The following is a 27,342-nucleotide window of genomic DNA, read 5'->3' as shown; positions in this document are numbered from 1 at the left end:
CGTGGTCCTCATGGCGCACTGTCGTCATTAGCCTTACCCCTGGCCCTGGAGCCGGATTCACAGGTCTTGTGAGGCCAGCGTGTGTAGTGGTTGGGTTTCCGGCTTGGCACGGAATAAGAGTCGGTAAAAACTCACATGCACAGCGAGGGCCCGGCACTGGCTCGGCTCGTACCTGCCAGCGAAAAAGGGCCATGACGGTAAACGACCGTTCGATGGCACGGGGGCAGGGCTCCACCCACCTGGAAGAAGTTGGCCTGCAGGCGAATCGTTCGTCCCAGGGAGCCCAGGCTAGGCCGCAGCGGCGGCTGGAACTCCTCGACCGGTGAGCACACCGCTGGCACGTCCACGTGTCGCACACACGGATCGAACACGCATGCACACGCAAGCACACGAGCAAACGTAACAACGCAGCGACGCGCGGCTTTAAGAATCAAACCTCGACGAAAGTTTTACGATGTCTGACGATACCAAGCAGGGCTTAATTTTTCACCGGATATCTTTCAGCTCGCACGTGACTAGAAGCAGGCACAGCTAAAGCGAGAGGAATACTAGACGTGGTGTGCCGGGCGTGGGATTTTTTTTTTACGCGTCACCGACTCAGACAGTCCCGGCAAACATTAATTCCTGCTTGGTACGCGACAGTTTGTTATTTGCTTTGGGTTACACCTTAGAATTTTTTTCTAGCAATTAAAGAGAGTGTGTGTATATATATGTGTATGCTGTAATGGAAAAAAAAAGTCAAGGATGTTTATGAACTAAACGTGGTGATGTGCAATGCGCTGTGAAAGGAAACGTAAAAGAAAAAGGATGTGATGTCACAAAAAGCGGTGCGTCTTTGGTCTGCGCACACATACAGCTGCTACGGCGGTGGGAAGACTGCTCAGCGTCGTCCACATCGCTGGCAGGGCAGACCGCTGGCACGAGCACACCGCACAACCACGCAGAGAACGCACACACACACACACGCGCGCGCGCGTAAAACTAACGCACGCGTATCACGCTGGGAGCAAGCGCACGTGCTCACGCACGTGAAAACGAAAACGCGCGCACAGTCACGCCAGGGAGCACACGCGAGTGCGATCAACACGTGCGGAAATCCCAACAAAACACACACAAAAAAACAAAAAAGACACGCGTAAAACAACACACAACACACACGTGTGTAAAACTAAAACAAGCACGGCCACAAGAGAATACACAAAACAGGCGCGTAAAACAAAAACACGCGCATGACGCAGGAGACACAATACGAGCATAAAACAAAGACACGGACAATCGGATGTGTGTGTGTATGCAGCAACCAAAAATAGAACACTGGCTGAAATCAAAATGATGGCGATTACAAATTATAAAAGAAAAAAACCAACACAATAGTGAAATGTAACAAAAATTCAATGAACACCCAGATATATTCATTGTGGGTGGGTTAACAGGTCGATAGGTATCTATGTATTATATGTGTAGGCAGGTTTATTGGATAGGTTGGCGGACGGGTAGGCAGTTAAGTCGTAGGCAAATGGGTCGGTGGGTGGGTCAGAGCGGTGGGTAGCTAGATCTTTTTCTGAAGTGATATGTATGGGTAGATAAAGTGGGTAGGCAGGTGGGTAGTCAGATATTTGGGTGAGATTGTTAATAGCTATATTAGGTATCAAGGTATATGGGCATGTCGGTATATGGCTGGGTAGGCAGAATGGTAGGGATCTAGGTGGGTAAAGATTCGTTAGATAGGTATGCGAGTTGATAATTCGGTAGGTAGATTGGTAAGTGGATGAGTAGGTAAGTTTTAAGTTAGTGGGTAGGCAAGTAGGTGTATGGGTAAGTAGGTTAAAATGTGGATATGTAGGCAAAGAAGTGAACGAGTACATAATAAGTAGCTATATGTGTAGACATGTTAATTGGTAAATACGTCGGCATGTGACAGGGTGAGTAGATATATAGGTAGGTGACCATTATTTAATCTCGGTGAAAACCTACCGAGATGTGTATTATTCAATGGAGACCTGAGATCACTCCACTCCAGAGTTTCATATCAACAGAATTGGTCAGTGGATGTAACCCATCATCATCATACAAGCATCAACCATACAGTACAGTATCGCATTTCGGTAAAATTCACGTAGCGACAGGCTCGTCTCTCACAAGCACTGGGCCGAGAGAGGTGCAATTTAATAAGCGTTATCGTGTCACGCATATCTCCCAGTTTGGCCACGGAACTGGATCACAATGGCCATGTCTCTTTCGAACAGTTGTCAAGGGTCTTTTTTCACATAGGTGCAAATTAGCAGCTGGCAGTACTTGTTTGACGTCCCCTGCGTTTTATCTGCAGGCTGCAGTTGGATTAGGGACATTTAACAAATGTTCAGCAATTTACATGTCAATGGAGCAGACCGACTCTGGGGAACATACGGACTGGATTTCACTCCGGAGGACCGGAGCCGATACAATTTGCAGCCACGGCCAGCGAAATGAGATTCCCATGTCTGGTGCGAAACCTACCTTCTGGCTGACCAGAGGTAGGTTTCCAAAAACTCAATAAAATAATTCATTAATAATTACCATTGCCCAAAAACCTCATTGTACCCTGATGAGTGTATTCTTTATGAAATGTTCAGTTTATTTTGCTGTGACTATGTTTGCTCCAAAATTAATCTAAACGTGTTTCCCCCCCTACAATATTTACCAAGGTTTCCCTTACTATATGTATATAATGTGCAAACCCTCACCTTGTTTTACTGATGTAAGAGTGAGTGTGGCACATGCACGAGCAGGGTGGGGTGCATTCACAAGAGTGAAGGGAGGGGGCGATCTAGAGGAAGGCCGATGTCAATAATTGATCATTTATTTTAAGCCTGCATCAACGCAAGAATCAATAAAATAATAGCGCCGCAACCAACGCGCGGGTCAATTCAGGTTTCTCAAAAATGCATCGCGTGCCTGATGTAATTAGGGAACATAACACGTACACATTTTACTCAATTAAAATGCCTCCGACCAAATCACTCTAAACGCGCACTATATCAACACGTCTTGGGAGCTAAGCAGACTTTAACCTGGTTAGTGATTGTACTGTTAAAATGTAATTAGCTTTTATGTCACGCAATATGTACTCTAAAAGCTATTGTCCTTTCAATCCATCTAAAAAAATAATCCAAATAAACTACCCACTGAGATTTGCCAGCGATTGTAGGCATGGGCCTGTGAGGTTGCAAGGAGATGGCACTGCTGATTGAAGTGCCCTTTTATGGGTTAATTTCCTCCCACATTAAGCATTGGCTAAACAACTCGCTAAGTAATATTCGCCAAACATCCCAGTGCAAGAGAATCCTGAAAAGATGTCTTGAGACTCCAATCCTGCCAGCGTCTCTCAATCCAAATTGCATTGGGGCACCGCAGTGGCGAGTTGTTAAATCCTTCACCTGGTATGCAGGTGGTCGTGGGTTCGATCTCAACCCTGACGCCTGATGTATATTTGGAGTTTGCATGTGTCTCTCTCTCGCTCTCCCCCCGTGGTAGTGTGGATTTTTCTCCGGGTCCTCCGGTTTTTCCCCGCACATTTAAAATCAACGTGTGTTGGGAGTGTTTGGCTGAAACATATGTCCACATGATCATATGCCACTTCGTTGCGCTATCATTTGTGATCACCATGTGCCTTCTGAAAAAGACCTGCATAGCTCAGTGGGCCTAAACCTGCTAAAATACTAAGCCATGTTATACTCTATAGCAGTGACACCTTCCTCAAGTCAACAATTTAAATGGTTCCTATTAGTTCGAGTGTGTTACGTTCAAGTTTTTTGTGTAACCAGGGGAGAACTCAAAGAGACCAGGATAGTCGCATTTGCAAGTGACCTTGGAATTACCCATCTATTAAACTCTGCATTTACTTCAACTACTCAGTGTGCATGTACTTTGAAGAAAGGCCATTGTCTGAAACCTCGCCAATTATATATAATTTTATATTTTGAAGCCACAGTGTTAATCACCAATATTGAGTTTTGCGTGTAAAGTGTACATATGTGCGTGCAAGTTTGTATTTAAAAATAATTAACCGGAGGGAAGGTAACTGTGGCACCTATTCATGGTTTTACCAATGAACGACTATTTTTTTATTTTATACCAGCTAAGACCCACTGAGCCATATACGGCAGCTCTTTTTGCAACGCGACCTGGCCACAAATGACAGCCCAATTAAGCGGGTTATAAAGTGCAAATGTATTGCAGCCAAATACTCGAAACGCATGTTCATAAATGTGGAGGAAAAGACCTGAGAAAAATCCCCATGACCACGTGGAGAGAGACACTCGCAGACTCCAAATATACATGCGTCAGGGCCTGGACCAAACCCACAACCGCCTGTATACCAGGCGAGGTAAATAACATTTCGTCACCGTGCCGCCCCATATATATGTGTAAATATAAGAGGCTTTTTGGGTTAGATCGCGTAAATATATTAATGTATCGTTAAACCCGCCACCACCCAACACAGACGACGAGGTATGCTGTACTAGTGACGAATTGGCATTTCCTGTTTACGTGACAACCCTTACTCGTTGGCTGTCGGGTGGTGGTGGGTTTTAACGACACATTTATATATTTACGTGACCTAGCCGAAAAAAAAACCCTCTATTATGGATATTGGTCGCGAAAGCCTCCTACGCGTTAATATGTAAATATATATTTTCGTTTAAATTCAGGAACGCCTTTGACACGTGCGTCCGTGCTCATGCGCCTGCACCAAGGATTCAAGGACAACTGTGGAATCCCCTCAATGCTGCCACGTGCGGAGGACGGCTTGCGACACGAGCTGGCTAAACCAGTTTAGGAGGATTTCTCAAGAGTGTGTGTGGTGGTGGTGGTTGTTGGTGGTGGTTGTAGTTGTTGTGATGGGGGGAGCGGTGGTGGAGCGGTTAGCGTCACCCGGCCAACACCACCGGGTGACGATTATCTGAACCGGTCCTGGGCCTCCTCCTAGGTCAACTCAGCCTCAAATGAGTACCTGGTGGCGGTGTGTAAAACATCGCCACTGGGGGAGACAAAGGCGGCCGGGCGTGGGTGCTGGCCACCCACCCCATCGCGTGCCGTGCCGGCCTTCACAGGTGCTCGCTGACAGCACTTGCCCCAACAGTCTGTTAAGGCTACACGGGGGATCTTTTGTATTTGATGTTAAGCAGCACAATAAGGAGGTGGGGGAGACTTTTAATATCCTTAAAGGCTTCATGCTGGGTGTTTTTTGTGTGTCTGCTGTGTAATTAAGAGATCATATGTGCTGTATGCGCAATAATTTCAGGCGAAGTGTCCCGTTTGGTTTAGTTGTAAGGTGTAGTGCTATGCTATTATCGAGGCTTTAACTGGATTTAAAGAGGAATTGTACGATGCGCGTGATACTTACCCGGGCATATACGGGGCATTGTCTTTTGAAATAATGACCAATTTGGCTTCACATCAATTAAATTAGAATCTGCAATAAAAAAATATTTCTGTAATATCTATACAGTACCATATATGCACACCTGAGTACCGCATTCCGTACAACAATTACTCTCAAGTACACTAATGTAGTGTATTGTAAATCACTTAAAACACTTCATGTTCACATGAATGGTTGACGGGATTAAAAACACTTCATAAATGTTGCGCACGTGCTGCGTGTATTAAAGGCGAATGCTAGTTTAACGTCTGGACTGTATGATGTAAGTTTTAACTGTGGTATATTTGCCCCCCTCCCCCACCCCCACCGCCAAGAAGATATATGTATCACGTATTAAAACTGCATTATGACTTTTAAAATGTAATATGGGAAAAAAAAACCATTGGGATACATGGGCGCGGCTCTTTGTCAATCCAGTGCTGGATGTAGACCACCACCCATCATCCCCCCACGCCGTGTCAACCTGTCAAACTGGACATCTGTGAAAGAATTGCTTTCTATCTCATCGGATTCCTCCAGTGTAACAAATACGTTGTCCGATTCTGACCATACTTCACCACGTTGAGCCGTGGCCGGGACTGTAACTCGTGATGCCCGGTTTGTGGCCAGGGAATACATACGGCGGAATGTAAGTGTACTTGGTTGAGTATCTGCTACACTTAGGCCCCTGTTAAGAGTATAAATCCCAATGGTCTTGTTGTTGTTGCTTTTTGGTAACAAACATGAGCGCTGTAGCGTATACGCGTTTATCGCCCCCTGCAGTATATAATTCTGTGCACTATTATACGATAGTCTACGGTGATCGTTAAATGCATGATATCACGCCTGCCGCTAGACCATGTGGAATGTACATCACTCGCTGTTGATATTTTAGCGGAGAAACCACTACGAAAAGTAAATTAAATTGTACGATTCAAACATTACTAAATGACCCCGAGCCCACCCACCCACCCCACCTCTCCCATCTCATCCTGCTTCCCCAGGCGGGGAACCTTCCCCTTCCCCGGCAGCCGCGCTAGGCAAGACCGTAGGCTCTCGCAAAACACCTCGGGCCTCGGCTCGCGCTCTCGGGAGGCAATCTTCTTAAGTTTCCACGCCAACTCAAAGTCGGCCGACCCAAACTCCGAAAGAGCCGCCCCGGGGGACGTCATTCACCCGCTATCCCCTCGGCAGTTGTACTCGAGTAGACGGTGCAGCTGGCCGTGTGGCCAAGTGCGACACAGCACGCCCCAACCGCGTCCCCTTTAAAGTCACAATAAGGAGCCGCCATAGCCACAGCGTGGGGGCTCGGGCAAGTAGTGGCCTCTTGAAGCTGGTAGGCGCCTTTAACCTGCCCCCGCCTTCATAACAAGAGACCAACGGGGGACATTGCCCGAAACGTCGCCTATTTTGTACACGACTTCGTTTAAGACAATTGACCCCGCAGTGGTAAAAACCACCCTGGTCACAGTGCGGACGGGTGCTGAAGACGCTTCGTGTATTTGTACACTGACCCACAAATATCTCAACAGGTCAGATTGTCCACACATCTCAAAATTGTGATACTTGACGGTGTTTCAATACCAGTGGCTGGCATTGAAACGTATCATACACCGAACTCTAAATTATAAAAAATATATATATTGTGGGGGAGTGTAGTGATTTATGTTTACACTCCGTAATTACAAATGAACCCAGTGACAAACTTGAGTTTCCAGTTCAGTGAATGGAGACTGCAACACTCTGTGACTTTTACAGCGCCAGTAAACTTGCATTTCCTCGCCCTGAAACTCTCCCGTTGCTGCTACATTGGCAGCTGTTTGTTTAGAGTAACTTGGTTCCAATACCGGACAGATTTCCCGAGAGCTGCAATTGTCGCCAACAAAACAAACATACCATCAACCATATTTGAATGCGAATTTCTTATTCACAATTCCTCGCCTCAACAATGTTGTCCCACGCGGCGCATACATAACGAGCGATGTGGTTGGCACAGTGGTTGGTTAGTGTGCACGCTGCACGTATTCGCCCGTCACAAGACTCACGGCTAACATCAGTGGCCGATTATGTCATCAACACCGGCCCGTTGCCCTTCCGAATCCTCCTTCCTTGCACCATCAACCTGCATTGGCCAGCGTGAAGTATCGTAAACAAAACGCCATAACCCACGTTTCGTGGAGAAGGGGGGAGCTCTCATCCACCGGTGGGTTTTGAGAATTACTGCATTGCCTTTTAATCTGAGAAACCTTAAAAAAAAACACAAATCAACCAAAAGGCAACCACGAAAAAACAAAAAAAACACGGAAGCCCACCTACACTTAGGAACTTTAAAAATGGCGTTGGCATTGGTGCAACTATAACTGTTTGTGTGTTTTCATTAATTCCATCCAGACCACCTGTGGTGAACACATCACGCATCCCCGGTGACTTCTACGCAACACTTAAAGGGGGCAATTTATCAATTTAAATCGAGTACGGTAATTCCATTACACTGGACGATATCGTATTACGTACTGTAACGTACACATTTTTTTTCATGTACAGTGCCGACAAGCCTCCATGCTGTGGGCATGAACTTACAAAGGGCTGTGACATACACACTTGTAAGATACGGCACCGGTTTATAATGTCTGTTATCCGCCAGTAAACCTATGGCTTCTGAACATCGTGGGAAAATTTTGCAATGAAAGCACCCGTACTCCCACCACTGGCTCCTTAATGAAACACTGCCACAGTGACATAAACAGTGCGGTTATTCTGTACGTTCAAGGTGAGTATTTATCCTACGAAACGAATAATTTGTGAGTCCGAAGTCTCGTTTCCAAGCGGTTCCTGCTCAAGATATTTGGCAAACTTCACGGGTTGGTAGGAGAAATTCAAAGCGGATCTATTTTCAAAAGTCCCTTGTTTATCCCAGAACAGCCTCAATTTTGAGACTAAAACACTCCCTTTTAGGAAGGGCATGCTTAATGTTCGCCAGTTCCGTGGTTATTTTTCGTATCGGGTAGTGTTAGTCCTCGCTATCACAAACCCCCATGGGACCAGCGTGGTGAAGTATGGTCAAGTAACCCCTAAAAACCCGCACTGCACGGGGGAGGCCCTTCATCTAGCAGTGGATTGACAAAAAAGCAGTCATTTCGCATGCGACGACCGGAGCGAATACAAAACACCGAGGAACACAGCGATCCGAAAATTAAGCACAACAAACCACGGCATTGGAAGGTGAAACATATCACGAGCCAACACTTTACAGTCGGGACTCCGAGAGCACGTCTACCGTGTGGGAGATGCAGCGCCCAAATAATCTCGTATATCCCGTGCGACTGCCTCGGAGAATTGTTTTAAACGTCGCAGTTTACGTGAGAGATGGCGGCACGGGGGGATGCTTTCAGCCAGCAGTGGCGTGACAACGGCCGCTGCTGATAATAATGATGATGATGAATGAATGGGTCGTGTCAATCAATAAACACCTTAATTTAAAGCCAATGGTCTTAACGGTATAACTAACCTAGAGCGGTTGGTTTGGTTGACATACAAATACGTATAGATGGTACGCACTACTGGAGCTTGGCTTTTAATTAAATTATGACTTGGGGGGGGGGGGCGGTGATTTTTTTTATCCAGCAGTAGATCGACCAAGGCCCAACGACAAAGGTGAAATTGGGAGACGCAAAGCGTGGGGGCATGGGGGTCTACTTCTACGAGAGACTCTACCACTTGCCCGAGCCGTCCCTTTAAACGTCCTCACCGATTTCCATAGGCCGGAACATGGTCGCGCAGGCAGCCAGCGCACTCTGCCCAACAACAAGGAGGAAATAAAAAATATATAAAATAAAACCAAAATCAACGTCGTCTTCAGCTTATTCCGTACTGGTTCTAGCTTCGCTGTTTCCGCGGGTCGCCCTCTCAGTCTCTTTCCTTCTCGCTCTTCGCCGCTTGTTAATAATGGTCAAACGCCACAGCGAGGCATGGCTGGCCCGGATGGCAAAGCCCCCGCTTTTTAATTCATTATTCATGAGCTTCTCGGTGGAGCTCTTCGCTGGGGCTCATGAATAATGCATGAGTCGATTAATAATTCATGAGGACGTGGGCCGCGCCTAACCCAATCGCCGTGAGCGGAATGTGCGAAATTATGTTAATATATATGCGCGCCTTGTTGCGTACCACACGCTGTTATTTATTAATTTTAATGATCCACTCCCCCCCTTTGCGTTTGCTCAAGAGATTAGGCAATCGTTTGTGTTTAATTAAAGCGGTCATGGAGATCCCTACATATTTACACAAGCCAAAAATAATCTTAATTTCGTGTTTTTGCACGTATTGCACTTTACCATGCTCACGGGTTTATTAAACGCGTTTTGAAAGTGAACAGAACAACTTTAACACATTCGTCAAAAACTTTAACACATTGGGCATGTGCTATGAAGAAGGGCCATCGCCCGAAACTTCGCCTATTATACATGCTTTTGTATTTTAAGGCCACAGTGTTAATGACGAATATGTTGAGTTGTGTGTGTGTGTAAAGTGGGCATATGTGAGTGCGTGTGAGTTTTATTTCAGGCCACACACAATAGTAGTTGTATTGTTAATTGTGTTTGCGCATCACAGCCAACGCAGCAGCAGCAGCATCACCGAAGCATGTGTTTATCCCGTAAGGTAAGATAACCCCACAACTTTTGATTCAAAACACAGCGGGTGAAAAGTGCTTTTCACCTGGATGATGTCGTTTTTAAGCACATTCTCAGCGTAATCTATGTAACTGGAAATGTATTCAATTGAATTAAACATATATGGACCTTATGGTGGGACCCCGGTGTCCCATAAGCCCCCGGCTCTCGCATAAACATTTTTTTAATGTAAACAAAAACTTTCCTCTTTTTACGTGGGGACTATGGCTTAACCGCAAAAAAACCTATCTGCACAGATGCATAGGACAAGATAAGTATTATCAAACAGGAGGAATTAACGGTGCAACGCATCTCATCTGTTAAATAACCGCAGGTAATAGGATTGTCATCGATTGATCCTGGCTGCAGACATTGGTAGGTCACAAATAATAATGACGATAAGAGAGCAGTATCACTGTATTATGCATTCCGTTATGACATATAAAGGACTTAAGTTGTGTAGGCAGCTTGAGCAGCTTTGGATAAGACTTATGATCCTGCCCATACCCGAGCATGGAGTTCGTTCGCTTGTTCAGCTCTTCTACGCATTCGTCCTCGCTGCTGCTACTGCGCTTGGACACGATATGACAACAGATTGATCCGCGCCAGGTGGGTCGCGGCAGACTACCTGCTGGATCTCCTCTCTGTTTCAAAGAACAAATTTGACCTCAGGTCTTCGCTCATTTACCAGCTTCACATTCCCTATTGCCGTACAAAAAACCGGAGGAAGGGCCTTTGCTATTGATGTTCCCAGGGTCTGGAATGCTATTGCCAATAAACTTCAACTTGAATCACTACCTATGAGATCTTCATTCAAAACTGCTCTAGAGGAGTTGTACACCCCTAGCTGCCACTGCTATTCAGTGGCCTAAAATAAAATAAAATGTTTCGCTCCGGATGACCGCTGCAAAGTATTATCTGTATTTTGATTTAGTGTGCTGATCTTAAAGTGCATTGAAATATGTGATACTCCGACTGATGCTCCTGTTGTTGTGGAGTGACTCATGCAGCCCGCTATGGCTCTAGGGTTTGGTGTTACATGTTATTTATGTAGTTTATTGTTAAAAATTCGGTCACAGTCCCTATGATCACTGTTACATTGCATTTATGGCTTTATTTTGGTGATTTTGAAAATTTTTTTGGTTTGGCCATGCTTTTGTTTATTGTAGTACGGAGTTAGACTGATGGCCTTAATCTTAGTTGTCGTGTGGTTGTTGTTGTTGTTTGACTTGCATCCCACTGGGATTTTTGCAGGCAGCGTTGGTGTACGGTGCTATTTCAGGAATATTTTGATGTTTTCCTGGATTTTCTGTTTGCATAGTCACATAATCACTTTAAGATGTTTTCTTGTTCATGTTTTTGTTTTTTGTTTGTTGCGGTTGCACCCGATTCAAGAGCCGAATGGCTCACAGAGCTATACCAAATAAATGGAACTAAATAGAACTATGTGCGCGGTGGGACGGAGTCGCCAAACATAAATTAATTACGATTTTGACTTCCATTTATTCGGGACCCCGGGGTCCCGCCATGCGGCTCATTTGTTTACACATTACAGTATTTACAATTTCTGCTGGAACGCGTTCAGTGATTTACAGATTTTTGTTTGCATTGTTTTTAAGGTTTTTTCTTTTGTAATGTTGGTGGCCCGGGTCACTCTTGCAAATGAGACTCATCCTTGTCTCTTAAGTTGTATGTTGAACTTCTTTCGCACCGTACGCGGCTAACCGTGCTAATCGGAGGTGCAAACACAAGATCCTTTGCATTCGCTCTAAACTCTAGCGCAGCGGGGCCCAACCTCTCTGGACCCGTGGGGCACTCTGTCATCCCAATACCCAAAATAAATGTAGGTGCCCTGTATTACAACTTGTTATAAGGAACCACGTGCGGACCTGTAAGAAAGTTAAATGTAATGCCAGGGTGTTCACTGTTGTTATTCATGCTTGTGATGGAAGCAATATGTACAGGAGCTCAATGCCAATGTCTGCTGCTGGCCACGACGAGAGGACTTCAGCAGTGATCTTGCCTCGTAGTTTCGCTATCTACACGGTTCATAGTTTGGGTTGCATGGTCACAATCACATTCGTGTGGCTCGTCTTTTGTCGATCTCTACGGGTCTCTCTATGCGTCTCTATGTGTCTCCGTGCATCTGTTTGTGTCTCTCTGGATTTACTATATGGTATATAGTTCGCGTTTCCTGGCCACAATGGCACCATATTTTCGATGTATGAAGGAGACGCGCGCATCGGACTGTTGTCGATGTTCTAACGCGGTTGATGGTTCCACCAGTGTCTCGAAGACGAACGTGAAAGCCAGGAAGAGATGCGACAATTGGATCTCGAATGAAGTGTTTATTATGGTTTAAAGACAGCTTGAACTGAAGAAACACTTGAGAATATTACAGCATTTCCAAGTGCGTGCAACTGTTCGGGTCTCCTGGTCAAATACAAAATGAACACACCGCACACATGTACATGCGTACGATATTCACTATACAGTTTTTCAGTTTCATTTATTAGGTATAGCCCTGTGAGCCATGCGGCTCTTGACTCGGGTGCAACCGAAACAAACAAAAACATGAACAAAGAACATCTTTCTAGATTTGAAGTTTTCGTGACTGTAAGGATCCATACTCTTTGGTTCTTTCGGTAAAGTCACGTAGGTGAAAAACATTAATAAAATAAATTAAATCACGACGCTTCGGGCGCAACACAAGCACCCGTCATCAGGTGGGAAAACCACAGCAAGAAGACAATTGCTGAAATGGTCAAGAGAGAAAGAACATCTTAAAGTGACTATGCACAACAGAAAAATCCAGGAAAAAAACAGCAAAGTCTTCCAGAAAAAAACATCGTATATCAACGCTGTCTGCAAAAATCCCAGTGGGATGCAAGTCAAACATTAACAACCAGAAGACAATTTAGATTAAAGTTATCAGGCTAACTCTGTACTTCAACAAACAAACATGGCTAAACCATAAGTATTCGAAATCACCAAAATAAAGCTATAAAACAATGTAACAGTGATCATAGGAACTGTGATTCAAATTTAACAATAAACGATATACATAACATGTACGACCAAACTTTGCAGCCATAGCTGGCTGCATGAGTCACTCCATAACAGCAGGAGTATCAGTAGGAATATATAAAAAAAAATGTCAATGCACCTTTAAAGATCAGCACACTATAATCATACATTGCAGCGGTCATCCGGAGCGATGCATTTGATTTCAGGCTACTCTGCATAGCAGTGGCAGCTAGGGGTGTACAGCTCCTCAAGAGCAGTTTTGAGTGAAAATCTTACAGGTAGTGATCCAAGTTGCAGTTTATTGGCGATAGCATTCCAGACCCTGGGGGCATCAACAGCAAAGGCCCTTCCTCCAGTATTTATTTGTACGTAAATAAGGAATGTGAAGCTGGTAAATGAGCATGGACCTTAGGTCAAATTTGTTCTTCGAAACAGTGAGAAGATCCAGCAGGTAGTCTGCTGATTTTTTTTTTAAGTACATCATGAATAAATAAGATCTGATGCACAAGCCGTCGATCATTGAGAGATGTTAAGTTTGACCCAATGTAGAGATCGCAATGGTGGGCCCTATATGGGCAGTTCAATGCAAATCTTAAGGCCGAGTGATAAATTGAGTCAAGCTTCTTCAGTACAGTACTGGGGGCTGATTTATATACGATGTCAGAGTAATAAAGTAGAGGAAGTATGGTAGCTTTTATCAATTCCAAACGGAAGATTTTGGGGAAGCAGTGCTTGTCTCAATACAGAAAAACTATTTTTTATTTTGTCTTTTTACCAATATAATCAATGTGATCTTGAAAATGCAGTTTTGAATCAAAGATGACCCCAATATACTTATATTGACTTGCTCTATTTGATAATTTTTTAAGGAATGTAATTGTGGAAAAATTACTTCCTGCTTTAGTCCTGATGAGAAGCATTGCACCTTGGTTTTGGAGGTATTCAGGAATAGTTTAAGAGCAACTAGCTGATGTTGTAGTTTATTGAAATCACCCTGGAACTTAGCAATCACGTCATCCGGAGAGCGGCCAGCAGTAATCAGTATGGTGTCATCTGCAAATAGATTTACCCTGGAATGATCCAGGTCAGTTCCCAAGTCATTGGTATAATGAGAGAACAAGAGGGGGCCGAGGATGGAACCCTGTGGAACCCCTTTTGTTATCTTAACACTGACCTCCAACCATCTATGAATACAGTTTGGGTGCGAGAAGAGTACTTTTTTAACCATTCCACTGCGTGTTTGGAGAAACGGAGGCAACTTAGTTGACTAAGGGTGTTGTGGTCGACTGTGGACAATATGCTGCACTGTAAAATAAAATAAACAAGGAGTCATGTGCCAAAAACGTGATTAATGAGGCATGGTTACTTTTTTCCACGTTCCAGGGCGCGCGTCTCGCCGACAGGGCGTAGTATATCCACGTTCCGGGGCGCATCCAGCCGCAACATGGCGTAGTACATTCACGTTCCGGGGCGCATATCTCCTTTATTATAGGGCGTAGTATATCCACGTTCCGGGGCGCATAGCGCCTTTATGTGGCGTAGCATATCCATGTCCCGGGGCGTATGCCCCGATCTTGAGGGCGTGGTGTGCGTGGTATATTCACGTTCCAGGGTACGCCCTATCCCCTCCCGCCTATATAAGGCGCCGTGTGCTACCCGCTGATCGCGCCGCTCCCCGTTGGCCCGCGAGCTCTTGCTCGTTCTAACCCTAATTGTTTCCTTTGGCCTCTCTCAATTGTTTGCTGAGTTTTGGCCGAGGTCCAGCAAAACGAGAGAGGCGTTCCACGGGCGTTGGTTTAAAACTTGACAAACCTCGGCTCCCACCAATCGGGGAGTTAGGCCTCCGCAATCGTGTTACCCCCCCCCCGCCAACCTCGTCGGCTCGCTTCCCACGGCCTCGCCTGGCCCCGGCGGTCCCGGCCTTCGTGCCCTCGCCGCCGGGAGGAGTTCGCCTCCGCCGCCTCGCGAGCCGAGCCGTGGGGGGCCCACGATGCGAGAGTAACGAGAGGGTTCGGGTCTCCGCTGGGCTTCCCCCTGATTGGTGGGGATTGCACTTCTGGCCGCCTCTTACATGTTTTAAAAAAAATAATTGTTAAACAGTATTTTTTTTAAATAAGAGCTTCGCATATCGTCGGAATTCCTCCGGTGTACATCGTCTTGATTTCCACCGTCGCGCGTTCCGTGAAGCGCACTTCGGGGCTACCGGTTCGGCCTCTGTACGAGGCCGCATTTGGAGGCCCTCTCCCCCCCCAACTCCCCGTGGCCACGTGTTGGGTCCCCTCTTGGACGTCGTGCAACGTCGTCCAACACAAAAGTGGCAAGTCTCTAAAACGAATCGACAAATAGCCACCGCTAAATGTTTGAAAACCGTGCGTGCTGCGGTGGATTACAAGTTGTCTTTTTTAATATATATACGGCGTGCTTCAAAAGAAATGTTAAGACTTCTGGGAATTTGCAACAATACCACAAGAATATGCCTGCGGGCTCTGGAGAAGATTCCACGCCTGTGTTGACAATGATGGCGAACAAGCACTTTTCAAGATATTAACATACATTGTATTATCCATAAATTTTACATAAAAAAATAGACCCATGTAAGTGTTAATTTGTATGTAAAAATGTCGACCTGGAATAAGCAACGTTCATTTGAAACCCGTTATACGGGGCATTGTTACCACCTTGCAAAGACAACGCCGCGTACAATGCTATCGCTAATCTAGTAAAATATAAAACGCCGTGAAATGTGGCAAAACGAATAGCAATAAATCCACATCGCTTGCGAATCGCTCTTAAAAGTTACACGACGTGCAATTTCGCGGGCGGTTCTCGTTGCTAATAAATTATCAGCCGTGTAAAACGACGACACGTGATAGCGATAGAGCCTTAATATGGAAGAGTCGGCGATCCTAATTGATTTTAATTTGGCCCACGCACGTTCGATGGCACGCGCCTGGGATTTTGACCACCGCATGGAAGCAAGGGTTGGTGGATCACGGGAGAGGCGTGCGAGATTGCACCTCCTCCCCTACCCCCTCCCGAATACTCGACCCGTCCCAATCTGCATGGGGGAAAAAAATTGGGCCCCCTTCGCAAGCCTGGGCTTTTCTCCCAGCATATAAACTCGCGAATTAAACAAACACCTTGATATGTGAACTTACCGCAAAGGTTTGGAGGGAAACATTTTCTCGCCCGCTCACCACGTGGCCGCGGCCTGTCCCGCATGGCTGTGGTTACTCCTCGTTCGTTACAAGTTTAAAGTTTTGATTTAAAGCTTTCGTGACTGCAGTAATTCATATTCTTAGTTTTTTCGGTAAAGTCACGTTGAAGAGAAACAACTAAATAATAAAATATATAAACAATACACCTGAAGACGACCGTTTGAGTTATGGTCGAAACGTGAGAATGTTTTATTGTTTTATATATATTTTATTATTTTGTTGTTTCTCTTCAACGTGACTTTACCGAAAAAACTAAGAATATAAGTTTAAAGTTGTTCAAATGCGCTTACAGTAAAGCGGCAGAGATAACATGTTTCATCATAGGTTGTCCTTTTTTAAACATTGCAAAGTTGAAATATACATTAACCTGCAACATTCAGCTCGCAAATTAATACACGCGCGGTGGTGATGGCATACCTGTCGACCCATACGGTTTACCCGTATTCTTTTACTGGGAAATAGAGTTTTTTTAAGGTCCATACGGCGTACAGCCGTTTCAATACGGGCACAAACGGTTCGTCTATTTGTCTCTCACTTGTGATGGGACTTTGTAGGATAAACGTTGAGATATATAAGGGGCACGGGGCGACCAAAAAGGTCTGAATTGGTCTGTAATAACGTAGTTACCGATAAGGGGGTCGACATCGATGTGACTTGCATCCCTGTGATGCAGCGCTTTGAAAGCAAGGGTTGATGGATCACGTCGGTTATCTGTGGAAGTTCCAAACCCGCGGGGCTGACGCCACCACGAGACGATACCCCCAAGTGGGTTGGTAAACCCCGAGTGGACTCTTGCGTAAACCTCCCCTCGTGCCTGATGGGGTTTCTCCTGGTCCTCCTTGAACTTGTAGCGAAAATGTAAAGGTGCAGGCCCTGCAACTGCTGCTCACGCCATCGTTGGCAGGAAGGGCCTTCACTAGAATCAGCTTCAGAACCCCCCCCCCCCTCTACTCTAGTGGGGTATCTTGGAATACTCATACACACTGGACAGATGTCTCGGGACTAAACACACTTTACAACACCACACCCAGCCTGCCTATCGACTGTGGTGAACGTATTTATTTTACTGGGTGGACCGAATGCAGCGGGGCGGATTTACTAAACTTGCCCCATGGTTTTAAACTGCTGTGCCAGGAAATGGAATTGAACCGGTGGCCCTGGATTGCAAGTCCAGTGCGCTGACCATGACACAACGGGACCCTGAAGCCAAACACTCCTTGAAATTAAAATAGCTGGACCTAAAAGTGGAAACTCGGCCAGGCTTTACTAGTAAAATAAAATGAAACGACAGAATTTTGAAGCCTATACATACATTCTTGCATTCACTGTTAAAACTTTTAAAACCACCGATATAATGTAGAACTTATTTTGCACCGTACATAGCCAACCGTGCTAATCTTGATGAAAATTCGTATTGTCTGCCAACTCCCAAGCAACCATTTGTACGGTGACTTGAGATGCATTGATCCACCTTGCAAATGCACATTATTTTACAGATGTCTGTGTATGCTCACATAGGTTGCCGCGAGTCCGCACTTTCAAAATAAAAACAGTTGATCTGATGAATGTATCCATTTTATAAAACAAGTTTGGTGGTCAAGTCTGTGTTGAAGCACACCGCACTATAAACCCCCACCCGCCTGAGTTCGATTCCTGCCCAGGGATCTCATGAGTGGTAAGTAATTGAGACGTTCTGTTGTGCCATTCAGGTTTCCCCTTCACTCCCGTCCATCCCTCGGAGGTAGCGCTTGAGTTTGCCGCCTCAATGTGCCTTCATCCCGATATCAAAAACAATATTTTTATTTGCACATTTGAACTGGTCCCATTCCTCACTCTTCACCCCCCCCCCACACTAGCCAACATGCTTGACTGGTTAAACTACCTCCATTGCAGATGCCGTGTGGGGATGCCTTCAACCAGCAGAGGCTTGACAAATGGCTGAAAACGCATTGTATTTGTATTCTTGGTTCTTTCGGTAAAGTCACGTTGAAGGGAAACAATAAAATAATAAATTCTCACGACGTTTCGACTGCAACACAAGCAGTCATCATCAGGTGGTTTTCACCACCAGCAGTCGAAACGTCGTGAGAATTTAATTGTTTTATATATATTTTATTCTATTGTTTCCCTTCAACGTGACTTCACCGAAAGAACAAAGAATATGAATCACTGCAGTCACGAAAGCTTTAAATCAAAAGCATTATGTATTTGTTAAATAAAATGTGACAAGGGCAATGGAAAACAGGCACATGTGCAATTCATGTCCATTTCTCCAGAAACTTAAACCTAAGCATGATATTTTGTAATTACATTTCTATACGTAATGTGAATTAGGAATTCTTAAACCACAAATTTTAAGCACATGAGTTTTTGAGCATACAAATTCAACCACGAGACTTGTATTGAAAGTTAGATCAACTTTAGCTGTTTATAACATACATCATAAATAGCTTCTGGGCAAGTCTCTGAACATCTGAATGCAACAGGGAAACTTGCTTCCAAAAGCAATGTGTGGCGAATTGCTCCGAGGCCGTAAGAGTTGGCCAAACATTTCAATATAGGACGACAGAGCTTGGGCAGTTGTTGGCGCCAGTTGTGGCTGCCTTTCCGCTCGTTTGTAGTTTCCCGAGCCTCCCTGCAAAAATCTGCGCGTTACAAATTCTGTGGCATTTTGAGATGCAATTTGCACGAACGGTACGATAAAAAAAATGTCAAGCTCCTGTCGGCACGCCAATGGGATGTTTAGCTCTCAAATGCTTTTTGGGCTGGACCGCGTGCTGCTCGGCACGATGCCCGACATTTCGCCCCACGTGTTGGGAGCTTCAGGGAACTGAATTTCAGTTCCTGAATATTATTTTCTGAACACGCTGGACAATCCGCATACACAAAGAGATCAACAACACTAACGCAAAAACATACTGCTTATTTTGTATCGGGGCTAGGCTCAATGAAACACACAAAGCACGCATTTTTTGTGTTGTCACTGGTGATCGGACCACGACCATCAATTCTCTGAAAACGAGAACCTAGTTTAATCACAGGCGGATGAAACCCGGACCTGAACCCAAGATCTTAATAGTCCTAGCAGTCCACGGGCCAGAGCAGACATTGGTATCACCCAGTCGCAAAATAAATGAGTAGCCTATAAGAGGAACGATTTGATAACCCATTCATTTCAAATCACAATTCACCATCATTGGCCAAGTAAATAAATTGGAACCGCTCAAGTTATGCCACATCTCGTGGCACCTACAAGTGGAATATTTGGTTTTGGCCCTCATGGACTACAGCTCAGTGTCTTTGAACTGGGGCATTACCCTATTCCCCAAGCCCTTCATAGCAGATGCATAGTAGTGCTGGCTGGTACTGGCGATCCTAGTGATGGACCACGTATTATGAAAGAGCGATACAATACCTAGAGTATACATGTACATGAGGCATGTGACGACCAATCCAATCACCCCACACGACGAATCGATGGGTTTAGTCGTGTCCTGGAAAAACCTGACAACCACACACACGGTAGAGGGCAGCACTTTACAAATCTATTTGCATATGAGTGGTGTGAAAAAGCAATATCTTACATAATCAGAGTTTGAATTTATACAAATTAAGAATTAATGTGGTGGTTTTTTGTGCCATCATAGGTGACAGGGCCGAGACCCATCAACTCACTACTACACTTGAGGACCCGTTTTAACTACCGAAAGCTGCCGGGATTCGAACCCAGGATTTCTGCGGTGCTGGAATCATTTCCAACAATATTGGTGTCTCTGTATTGTTCAGTTTAACAAAGGACTCAACGGTGGAGAAATAAAGCTGAATCTGCATGGACCTTCAGTGCTTGCAAACAGCTCTTGCCCCAACACTCTGTAAAGGCTATATGGGGGGGATCTTTGTCGCCGCACGTGTGCTTGTTGCCAAACCCATTTGAAGGCCACGACAACAGCCACGAGCATGGGAGGAGCCGCGCCAGTCGACACGGGCTGCACGTGGCGACGGCGGACATTTACTGGTCGTCTGTGAAAAAAAAAAGAGCTTCGCAAGCTTGTCGGATTCCTCCAGTCAAAAAACACCAAGATTCCGATTCTGGCGGCGACGGTCGCGGCGACGGTCTTGCCGGCGGCAGGGGTCACGGCGCCGTCGTGCGGGCGTAACCCTCCTGCAGCTCGAGGGCGAGGCGCTCGTAGCGTGCCCGCGTCTCCGCCATCTCCCGGTCGTGCCGGGCGTCCGTGCCGGCGCAGTGCTCGCGCATCCGCCGCACGCTCGCGTCCAGCTCGGCGCGCCGCCGCTCTCGCCCCTTCCCCAGCGCCTCATGCTGCCCCGCAGAGAGACCAGGGGGGGAATGACGTGATCTATCCACTGCCGGATGAAGGCCTTTCTGTCAAACCGTCGGGCCACATCTCGCCGACTTTCGACAACTTGTTGCGTTAGTGGCAGTGGGATTTGGCTGCAATACATTTCCACGTGACGATAAGCGGCTTCATTGAGCTATCATTTGTGGCCAGGTCGCTTCTGAAAAAGAGCTATTTAGCTCAGTGGGCCTTACCTCGTATATATAAACAATGCCGAAATCAAATGGTAGTTTAGCCGGGTGGTGGTGGTCGTAGCTACGCTGCAGCATATGGCTGCCTTAGTCCAGAACTGTAGAGACAGCAGCGAGGGGGGTTGGTGGATCACCGCACATACGGATATTGTGAAATTACCTTCACATGCCTGTTGAGGAGGTGCTATACCCTGGCTCGCCAGAAGGCAGTAAAGGAAAAATGTGGATTCCATATGTTCTGTCTGTAAGGGACAGTGTATGGACTGCAGCGATGCTGATTATAATTATTTTATGGGCTGGAGCGATGCTGATGATTGTGTGGGCTGGAGCGATGCTGATGATTGTGTGGGCTGCAGTGATGCTGATAATTGTGTGGGCTGGAGTGATGCTGATGATTGTGTGGGCTGGAGTGATGCTGATGATTGTGTGGGCTGGAGCGATGCTGATGATTGTGTGGGCTGGAGTGATGCTGATAATTGTGTGGGCTGGAGCGATGCTGATGATTGTGTGGGCTGGAGTGATGCTGATAATTGTGTGGGCTGGAGTGATGTTTATGATTGTGTGGGCTGGAGCGATGCTGATGATTGTTTGGGCTGGAGTGATGGTGATGATTGTGTGGGCTGGAGCGATGCTGATGATTGTTTGGGCAGGAGCGATGGTGATGATTGTGTGAGCTGGAGCGATGCTGATGATTGTTTGGGCTGGAGTGATGGTGATGATTGTGTGGGCTGGAGCGACGGTGATGATTGTGTGGGCTGGAGCGATGGTGATGATTGTGTGGGCTGGAGCGATGCTGATGATTGTTTGGGCTGGAGTGATGGTGATGATTGTGTGGGCTGGAGTGATGGTGATGATTGTGTGGGCTGGAGCGATGCCGATGATTGTGTGGGCTGGAGCGATGGTGATGATTGTTTGGGCTGGAGCGATGGTGATGATTGTGTGGGCTAGAGCGATGCTGATGATTGTGTGGGCTGGAGCGATGGTGATGATTGTTTGGGCTGGAGCGATGGTGATGATTGTTTGGGCTGGAGTGATGTTTATGATTGTGTGGGCTGGAGCGATGCTGATGATTGTTTGGGCTGGAGTGATGGTGATGATTGTGTGGGCTGGAGCGATGCTGATGATTGTGTGGGCTGGAGCAATGCTGATAATTGTGTGGGCTGGAGCGATGGTGATGATTGTTTGGGCTGGAGTGATGGTGATGATTGTGTGGGCTGGAGCGATAGTGATGATTGTTTGGGCTGGAGCGATGCTGATGATTGTGTGGGCTGGAGCGATGGTGATGACTGTGTGGACTGGAGGGATGGTGATGATTGTGTGGGCTAGAGCGATGCTGATGATTGTGTGGGCTGAAGCGATGGTGATGATTGTTTGGGCTGGAGTGATGCTGATGATTGTGTGGGCTTGGAGTGATGCTGATGATTGTGTGGGCTGGAGTGATGGTGATGATTGTTTGGGCTGGAGTGATGCTGATGATTGTGTGGGCTTGGAGTGATGCTGATGATTGTGTGGGCTGGAGTGATGCTGATGATTGTGTGGGCTGGAGTGATGCTGCTGATGATTGTGTGGGCTGGAGTGATGCTGCTGATGATTGTGTGGGCTGGAGTGATGGTGATGATTGTTTGGGCTGGAGCGATGCTGATGATTGTGTGGGCTGGAGTGATGCTGATAATTGTGTGGGCTGGAGCGATGCTGATGATTGTGTGGGCTGGAGTGATGCTGATAATTGTGTGGGCTGGAGTGATGTTTATGATTGTGTGGGCTGGAGCGATGCTGATGATTGTTTGGGCTGGAGTGATGGTGATGATTGTGTGGGCTGGAGCGATGCTGATGATTGTTTGGGCTGGAGCGATGGTGATGATTGTGTGAGCTGGAGCGATGCTGATGATTGTTTGGGCTGGAGTGATGGTGATGATTGTGTGGGCTGGAGCGATGGTGATGATTGTTTGGGCTGGAGCGATGGTGATGATTGTGTGGGCTAGAGCGATGCTGATGATTGTGTGGGCTGGAGCGATGCTGATGATTGTGTGGGCTGGAGCGATGCTGCTGATTATTTGGGCTGGGCATTCCTCCTCACCTCACGAGGCTCGTCCTGGTGCTGCAGGATGCGGTTGCACATGCGGTTTGCAGCCTCCACTGTGGAACAGACATAAGACAAGTCATGATGGGGCTCATCACAGCAGAGACGATCGATGCGCATCACATCTCGTGACGACGCTCCATCATCATCATCTACAGCCTCTTTGTCAAACTACTGCTGAGCGAAGTCCACCGGCGCCGTTTTGGACATGAAGGTTGCTTCACCATAGTTCATCCATCACGCGGGTCCGTGCAGGTTGGTGAATTGGGCGGCAGGGAGAGAACAGGGGTGGTGGGGGCGGTGGGGGTGCAGGTTCCAGAATAAGTTCAGGTATCACGAGGGACTGACATTAGCTATGGCTGGGAATAGAACTTGGGTGGCCGGGTTTAACGTTCAATTAGATGTGCATGCAGGGGCAGTGGGGGGGTGGGGGGCGGTGGTGTGGGGAGCAGTGGCACAGCGGTGAGCGCAATGTTCTCCGAACCCGATTCGATTCCCGCTCACGGACAATACCAGTGACGATTATCTGAACCGGTCCTGGGCCTCCCCTCCAGGTCGACTCTGCCTCAAATGAGTACCTGGTGCGGTGTGTATACATCAGCATTGGGGAGATGAAGGCAGCTGGGCGTGGTGCTGGCCACCCACCCCCTCATGTGCCGTGCCTTCACAGGTGCAACTCGCTAACAGCGCTTGCCCCAAAAGTTTGTTAATGCTATACGGTGGATCTTCGTCTTTGCTGGACGCTGGTTCAGTGGGTGTTCATCGCACAGCGCTATCAACTCTGCGACCCGAGGACGATCAAATGCGAATGTAGCTTGACTATCAGGACGTTTTGCTGTCGGGGACTTAGCCTACGGAAGATCATCCGAATTGTCATACGGGGCTTCCCCGTGCCCGTCAGCACTTGCCCCAACGGTCCGTTAATGCTGTCCGGGGGAACGTTTTCGTTGGTTACGTGTGCCTGCGTCTGTGCGCGTGTGCCCCATGTCCGTATGCAATCGTGGTGGTCTCTGCGCGGAACTCACGGCGAGCGAGCATGGTGGGGAGCTCCTGGGTGAGGGCCAGGGTGTCGGGCAGCAGCGAGTCGGCCATGCGTGTCATCGTTTCCTCGGCCTCCTGCAGGCGGCGCATCTCGCGGTACCCGCGCCGCTCCTGCTCTCGCACGCCAGGTACTCGCTTGTAGGTTTAAACCGACCCAGGGGAGCTTCAGGGACTGGTTTGAGTAGTTCAGAAATATGGAAATCAAACTCGGGATAGACGGGTTTGCAGTGCAGGGCGCGAACCAGTGACAAACGTCCCGCGTACAGCCTGAACAGACTGTCGGAGCAAGTGCTGTTAGCGAGCACTTATGAAGGCTGGCACGGTACACGAGGGGGTGGGTGGCCAGAACCACGCCTGACCGCCTTATATACAGTACAACAACCGCCATGCGCCACTAAGTGGCGGTGAAGTCACCACGGTGCTTGTGCCAGGCTATGTGCGCGTTAAGGCCACGTGAAGCGTTGAACGCCCGCCGGCAGGAGGTCACGGGGCAGGCCCAGGTGCCATGGGTCGACTGAGATGACTGGTCGATGCACCGCCTGTGCTCCCACCACTGTGCCAACTTTCTGCGTTTTATCCGCCCGGCGCTCCGCTTGTAATTGCTGTTTCAGGGGGACTGCCTCCAACTGCCCAGTAGCTCCAAAGTGGCTTGGCACTGTCCAGTAGCATCCTTCATGAAGCTCCACAGAGGCAGATCTTGATAACGCTGGTACCGGTCATCGTCTCTATATCCTCAACATTGTAATGATGATCACGATGCTCACCTCGAACTCGCGAAGCATGAAGCGAGCCTGGCCATGCGTGAACGCTTTGTGGTCCAAGAGACGGGTGCTGATCTCTCCAGCATCTGTAACATGATCATCATCAAAACTATTATTATCAGCAGCATCACGATGATCAGCAAAAGCACAAATGGCATCGTCGGCACAATCATCATCATTAGCATAACCAGCAGTACAATAATTATCAGCACCACCACCACCATCATAAGCATCAACTTCATCATAATTATCCATTATTTCCTTGAAAACACTTCCATCAATTTATGTTATCAAAACCGGTATTATGATTATCATCATGCCACTACCATCTTCGTTATCACCAATATTTCCCATGCCAAAAAACATCACCACCATCAACAACTGCACCTTAGACCAGTCAACATTATTACTGAAACACAACACGAGCTCACCCTTCACGATTTTTTCCATCCCAGTTCGCGTGGCCATCGTCTTCGTGTCCGTGGAAAGAGAAGTTGAAATCGGGTAAACCGTGAGGACAGAATCGGAATGAACAAAACCCATCAACATGGTCACCCAGAACCAACATCAACGCACATCTATGTATCAAAATCATTTCAGGCTTCCGGTAAATCACGTGACTGCTAAGTGGCCACCCCCACTCCGAATCCCCCATCCCCGCCCTCTCCCCGCCCCCTGTGAAAACAGACGTTGCTCCTCCACGTAGCTCACTCCTGCTCGCTCCTTCCTTTCCTCTCTTCCCCTTCTCCCATCATCATCCTCACCCTCTCATTCCCAACCATCTTGGTCCGGCAATTTTTTCTCCCCCTTCTCCCCCCATTCCTTCCTGCACGGGTGCTCCTCCTCTCTTCCTGCTGCTCATCTTGAGCCGTGCCCTCCTCTTTGCCCATCTTTGGGACATCTGTCCCGGCATACCTTCCCTCTCCCCGTTCCTTTATATTTTGTTTCCCACGCATTAAATGCTCGACTCTTACCCCCGTTCCTGTGATGTGTCCCACGGGTAAATAGTTTCCGTATCATTTTGCAATGTACATAGACGGACGGCCCTTCTGAGTTCGTACACTCCTGGTGGATGATGATGATGATGATGGCCTCAAAACGTCGTGCCGGTCTCTGATCATACGTCTCCACGGTGGCCATTGCGAGTTGGCCAAAGCGGGGGGACACAGCAGTACAGTGTAACATTCGAATTTGCTTCACTGCCACGACATTTACACTGGCCACCGTTGCAAGCGGATTATCCAGGTGAAAACATTTGAAACTAGACGAGAAGCACCTACATCTACTATTACAATCGCACATTCATCATAGAATCAGCACCATCAATTCACCACCATCATCGAGCTATCACACCATCCGTAGTCAACAATCACCGTCAATTCCATCATTACCATTATCAAAATCATTGCAGGCTTCCGGTAAATCACGTGACTTCTAAGTGGCCACTCCCACTCTGAATCCCCTCCCCCTCTCCCCGCCCCCTGTGAAAACAGACGCTGTTCCTCCACGTAGCTTACTCCTGCTCGCTCCTTCCTTTCCTGTTTCTCTTCTCCCATCATCATCCTCACCCTTTTAAGCGGTGACGATAATTATGTGCTCGAAGCACAAAAGTAATCCGGTTATTTTTTTTTTTTAACATCATACTATTCTCGAGGATTTCGGCGAAAACATTACATTGGAGTAATAATTGTAAAGTCGGAGCAATTCTAAAATGAACCGTGTCAGTCTTCCGTCTGTTACTCCCACCTCTTCGCGGTCACGACTGTGTCTTTCCGAACTTCTTCCGCCGTTTATGCATTAAGACGGGAACATCCCGTTTAGCCAGTTACCCAGACAGTTTCGGTGATCAGCAGCCACTAACAGCAAAGTTATCGTTGGGGTGGAGAGGAGGAGCCCAGCCAGCAGCCAGCCAGGAAACTCGAGGCACCAGGTTATTTTGATCCAAGCAATATGCAGGCTTACTGAAACTTGCGTGGCTTCCGAGATCTGACGTGATCGTGCGCATTCTGGGTAATTGCAACATCACAATAATCACGTCAGCAGCATACATCTATGATGATCTTTGCATCGCAAGCACATCGCCATCAAGGCAGCAGTACCAATGCATCAGCATTTTCAATCCATTACCACCAAAATCATCACAGTCGCAGCATCATCAGATTCATCACCACCATCAGATTCATCACTACCATCATAGCATTACCATCTCATCTGCCACACCGTCGTCTTTACAATCACACGACCACCAGCATCATCATCACACTGCATTATCATTTGCACCCACATCCACTATTACAGTCGCACATTCATCATAAAATCAGCACGATCAATTCACCACCATCCGTAGTCAACAATCACCGTGAATTCCATCATTACCATTATCGTCACCGCTTTTAAGCGCCTGCACTCGCATCAGCCCGGAGTGTCTTTTATCTCATAACTGAATTACAAATCACGGCGATTAAATTAACACTGAGATCAATAACATCATCAGCTGACTGCCGAAGACGTCTGTAACACTGGGCCCACGTGATCCGCGCGCAACTTCCGGGTCGAGTGTCGTCCCTCCGCCGCCCCGCCCCTCCGCCGCCCCTCCGC

The 27,342-nt window shown here is 47.1% G+C and overlaps 3 protein-coding genes across 7 annotated transcripts in view; all 3 read right to left on the bottom strand.

Annotated features, from left to right (window-relative positions):
• Positions 1-9,435, bottom strand: part of LOC116946611 (protein argonaute-2-like) — a 29,473-nt gene extending 20,038 nt beyond the window's left edge. For 2 of the 3 annotated variants that reach the window (XM_032961686.2, XM_032961687.2), the window contains exons 1-3: positions 9,153-9,435; positions 855-914; positions 240-334 (exon numbers count right to left, since the gene is read on the bottom strand). In XM_032961686.2, the coding sequence (XP_032817577.1) occupies positions 240-334; positions 855-914; positions 9,153-9,174 (177 nt within the window). In that variant the 5' untranslated portion in view covers positions 9,175-9,435. The remainder of the gene's footprint in view (positions 1-239; positions 335-854; positions 915-9,152) is intronic. The other variant, XM_032961688.2, reaches the window with a different exon arrangement.
• Positions 9,436-17,563: 8,128 nt separating this feature from the next.
• On the bottom strand, positions 17,564-27,302 carry BLOC1S5 (biogenesis of lysosomal organelles complex 1 subunit 5). Of its 3 annotated transcripts, XM_076070047.1 has the most exons (7): positions 27,121-27,302; positions 26,707-26,750; positions 25,176-25,215; positions 24,748-24,830; positions 23,968-24,094; positions 22,940-22,998; positions 17,564-20,634 (listed from the first exon to the last, which is right to left on the bottom strand). In XM_076070047.1, exons 1-7 carry the CDS (start codon positions 27,155-27,157, stop codon positions 20,449-20,451), a joined length of 576 nt encoding a protein of 191 aa, XP_075926162.1. In that variant the 5' UTR covers positions 27,158-27,302; the 3' UTR covers positions 17,564-20,448. The 3 variants fall into 3 exon arrangements, with proteins under 3 accessions (XP_075926162.1, XP_032817582.2, XP_075926163.1); XM_032961691.2 differs by lacking the exon at positions 26,707-26,750; XM_076070048.1 differs by lacking the exons at positions 26,707-26,750; positions 27,121-27,302 and adding an exon at positions 26,491-26,700.
• Positions 20,641-22,932, bottom strand: LOC142929231 (uncharacterized). The gene has a single exon (XM_076070046.1). The coding sequence runs from the start codon at positions 22,927-22,929 to the stop codon at positions 21,025-21,027; it is 1,905 nt and encodes a 634-aa protein (XP_075926161.1). The 5' UTR covers positions 22,930-22,932; the 3' UTR covers positions 20,641-21,024.
• Positions 27,303-27,342: the final 40 nt, after the last annotated feature.

Source organism: Petromyzon marinus, chromosome 27 (genome assembly GCF_048934315.1).
Source record: "Petromyzon marinus isolate PM22_M1 ecotype Great Lakes invasive population chromosome 27, UKy_Petmar_22M1.pri1.0, whole genome shotgun sequence".
In the NCBI taxonomy this organism is placed as follows: domain Eukaryota; kingdom Metazoa; phylum Chordata; class Hyperoartia; order Petromyzontiformes; family Petromyzontidae; genus Petromyzon; species Petromyzon marinus.
This window is presented reverse-complemented; position numbering and strand designations above follow the sequence as displayed.

What these genes read in the sequence shown, in the direction of transcription:
- LOC142929231 (XM_076070046.1), bottom strand. Translation starts at nt 22,929, where the DNA reads ATGCCCAGCCCAAATAATCAGCAGCATCGCTCCAGCCCACACAATCAT.
- BLOC1S5 (XM_076070047.1), bottom strand. Translation starts at nt 27,157, where the DNA reads ATGCGAGTGCAGGCGCTTAAAAGCGGTGACGATAATG. An exon ending in TAAAAGCGGTGACGATAATG is followed by an intron (nt 26,751 to 27,120) that starts GTAATGATGGAA and finishes GCAATTACCCAG; the next exon opens with AATGCGCACGATCACGTCAG. An exon ending in CCCCACCATGCTCGCTCGCC is followed by an intron (nt 22,999 to 23,967) that starts GTGAGTTCCGCG and finishes TCTGTTCCACAG; the next exon opens with TGGAGGCTGCAAACCGCATG.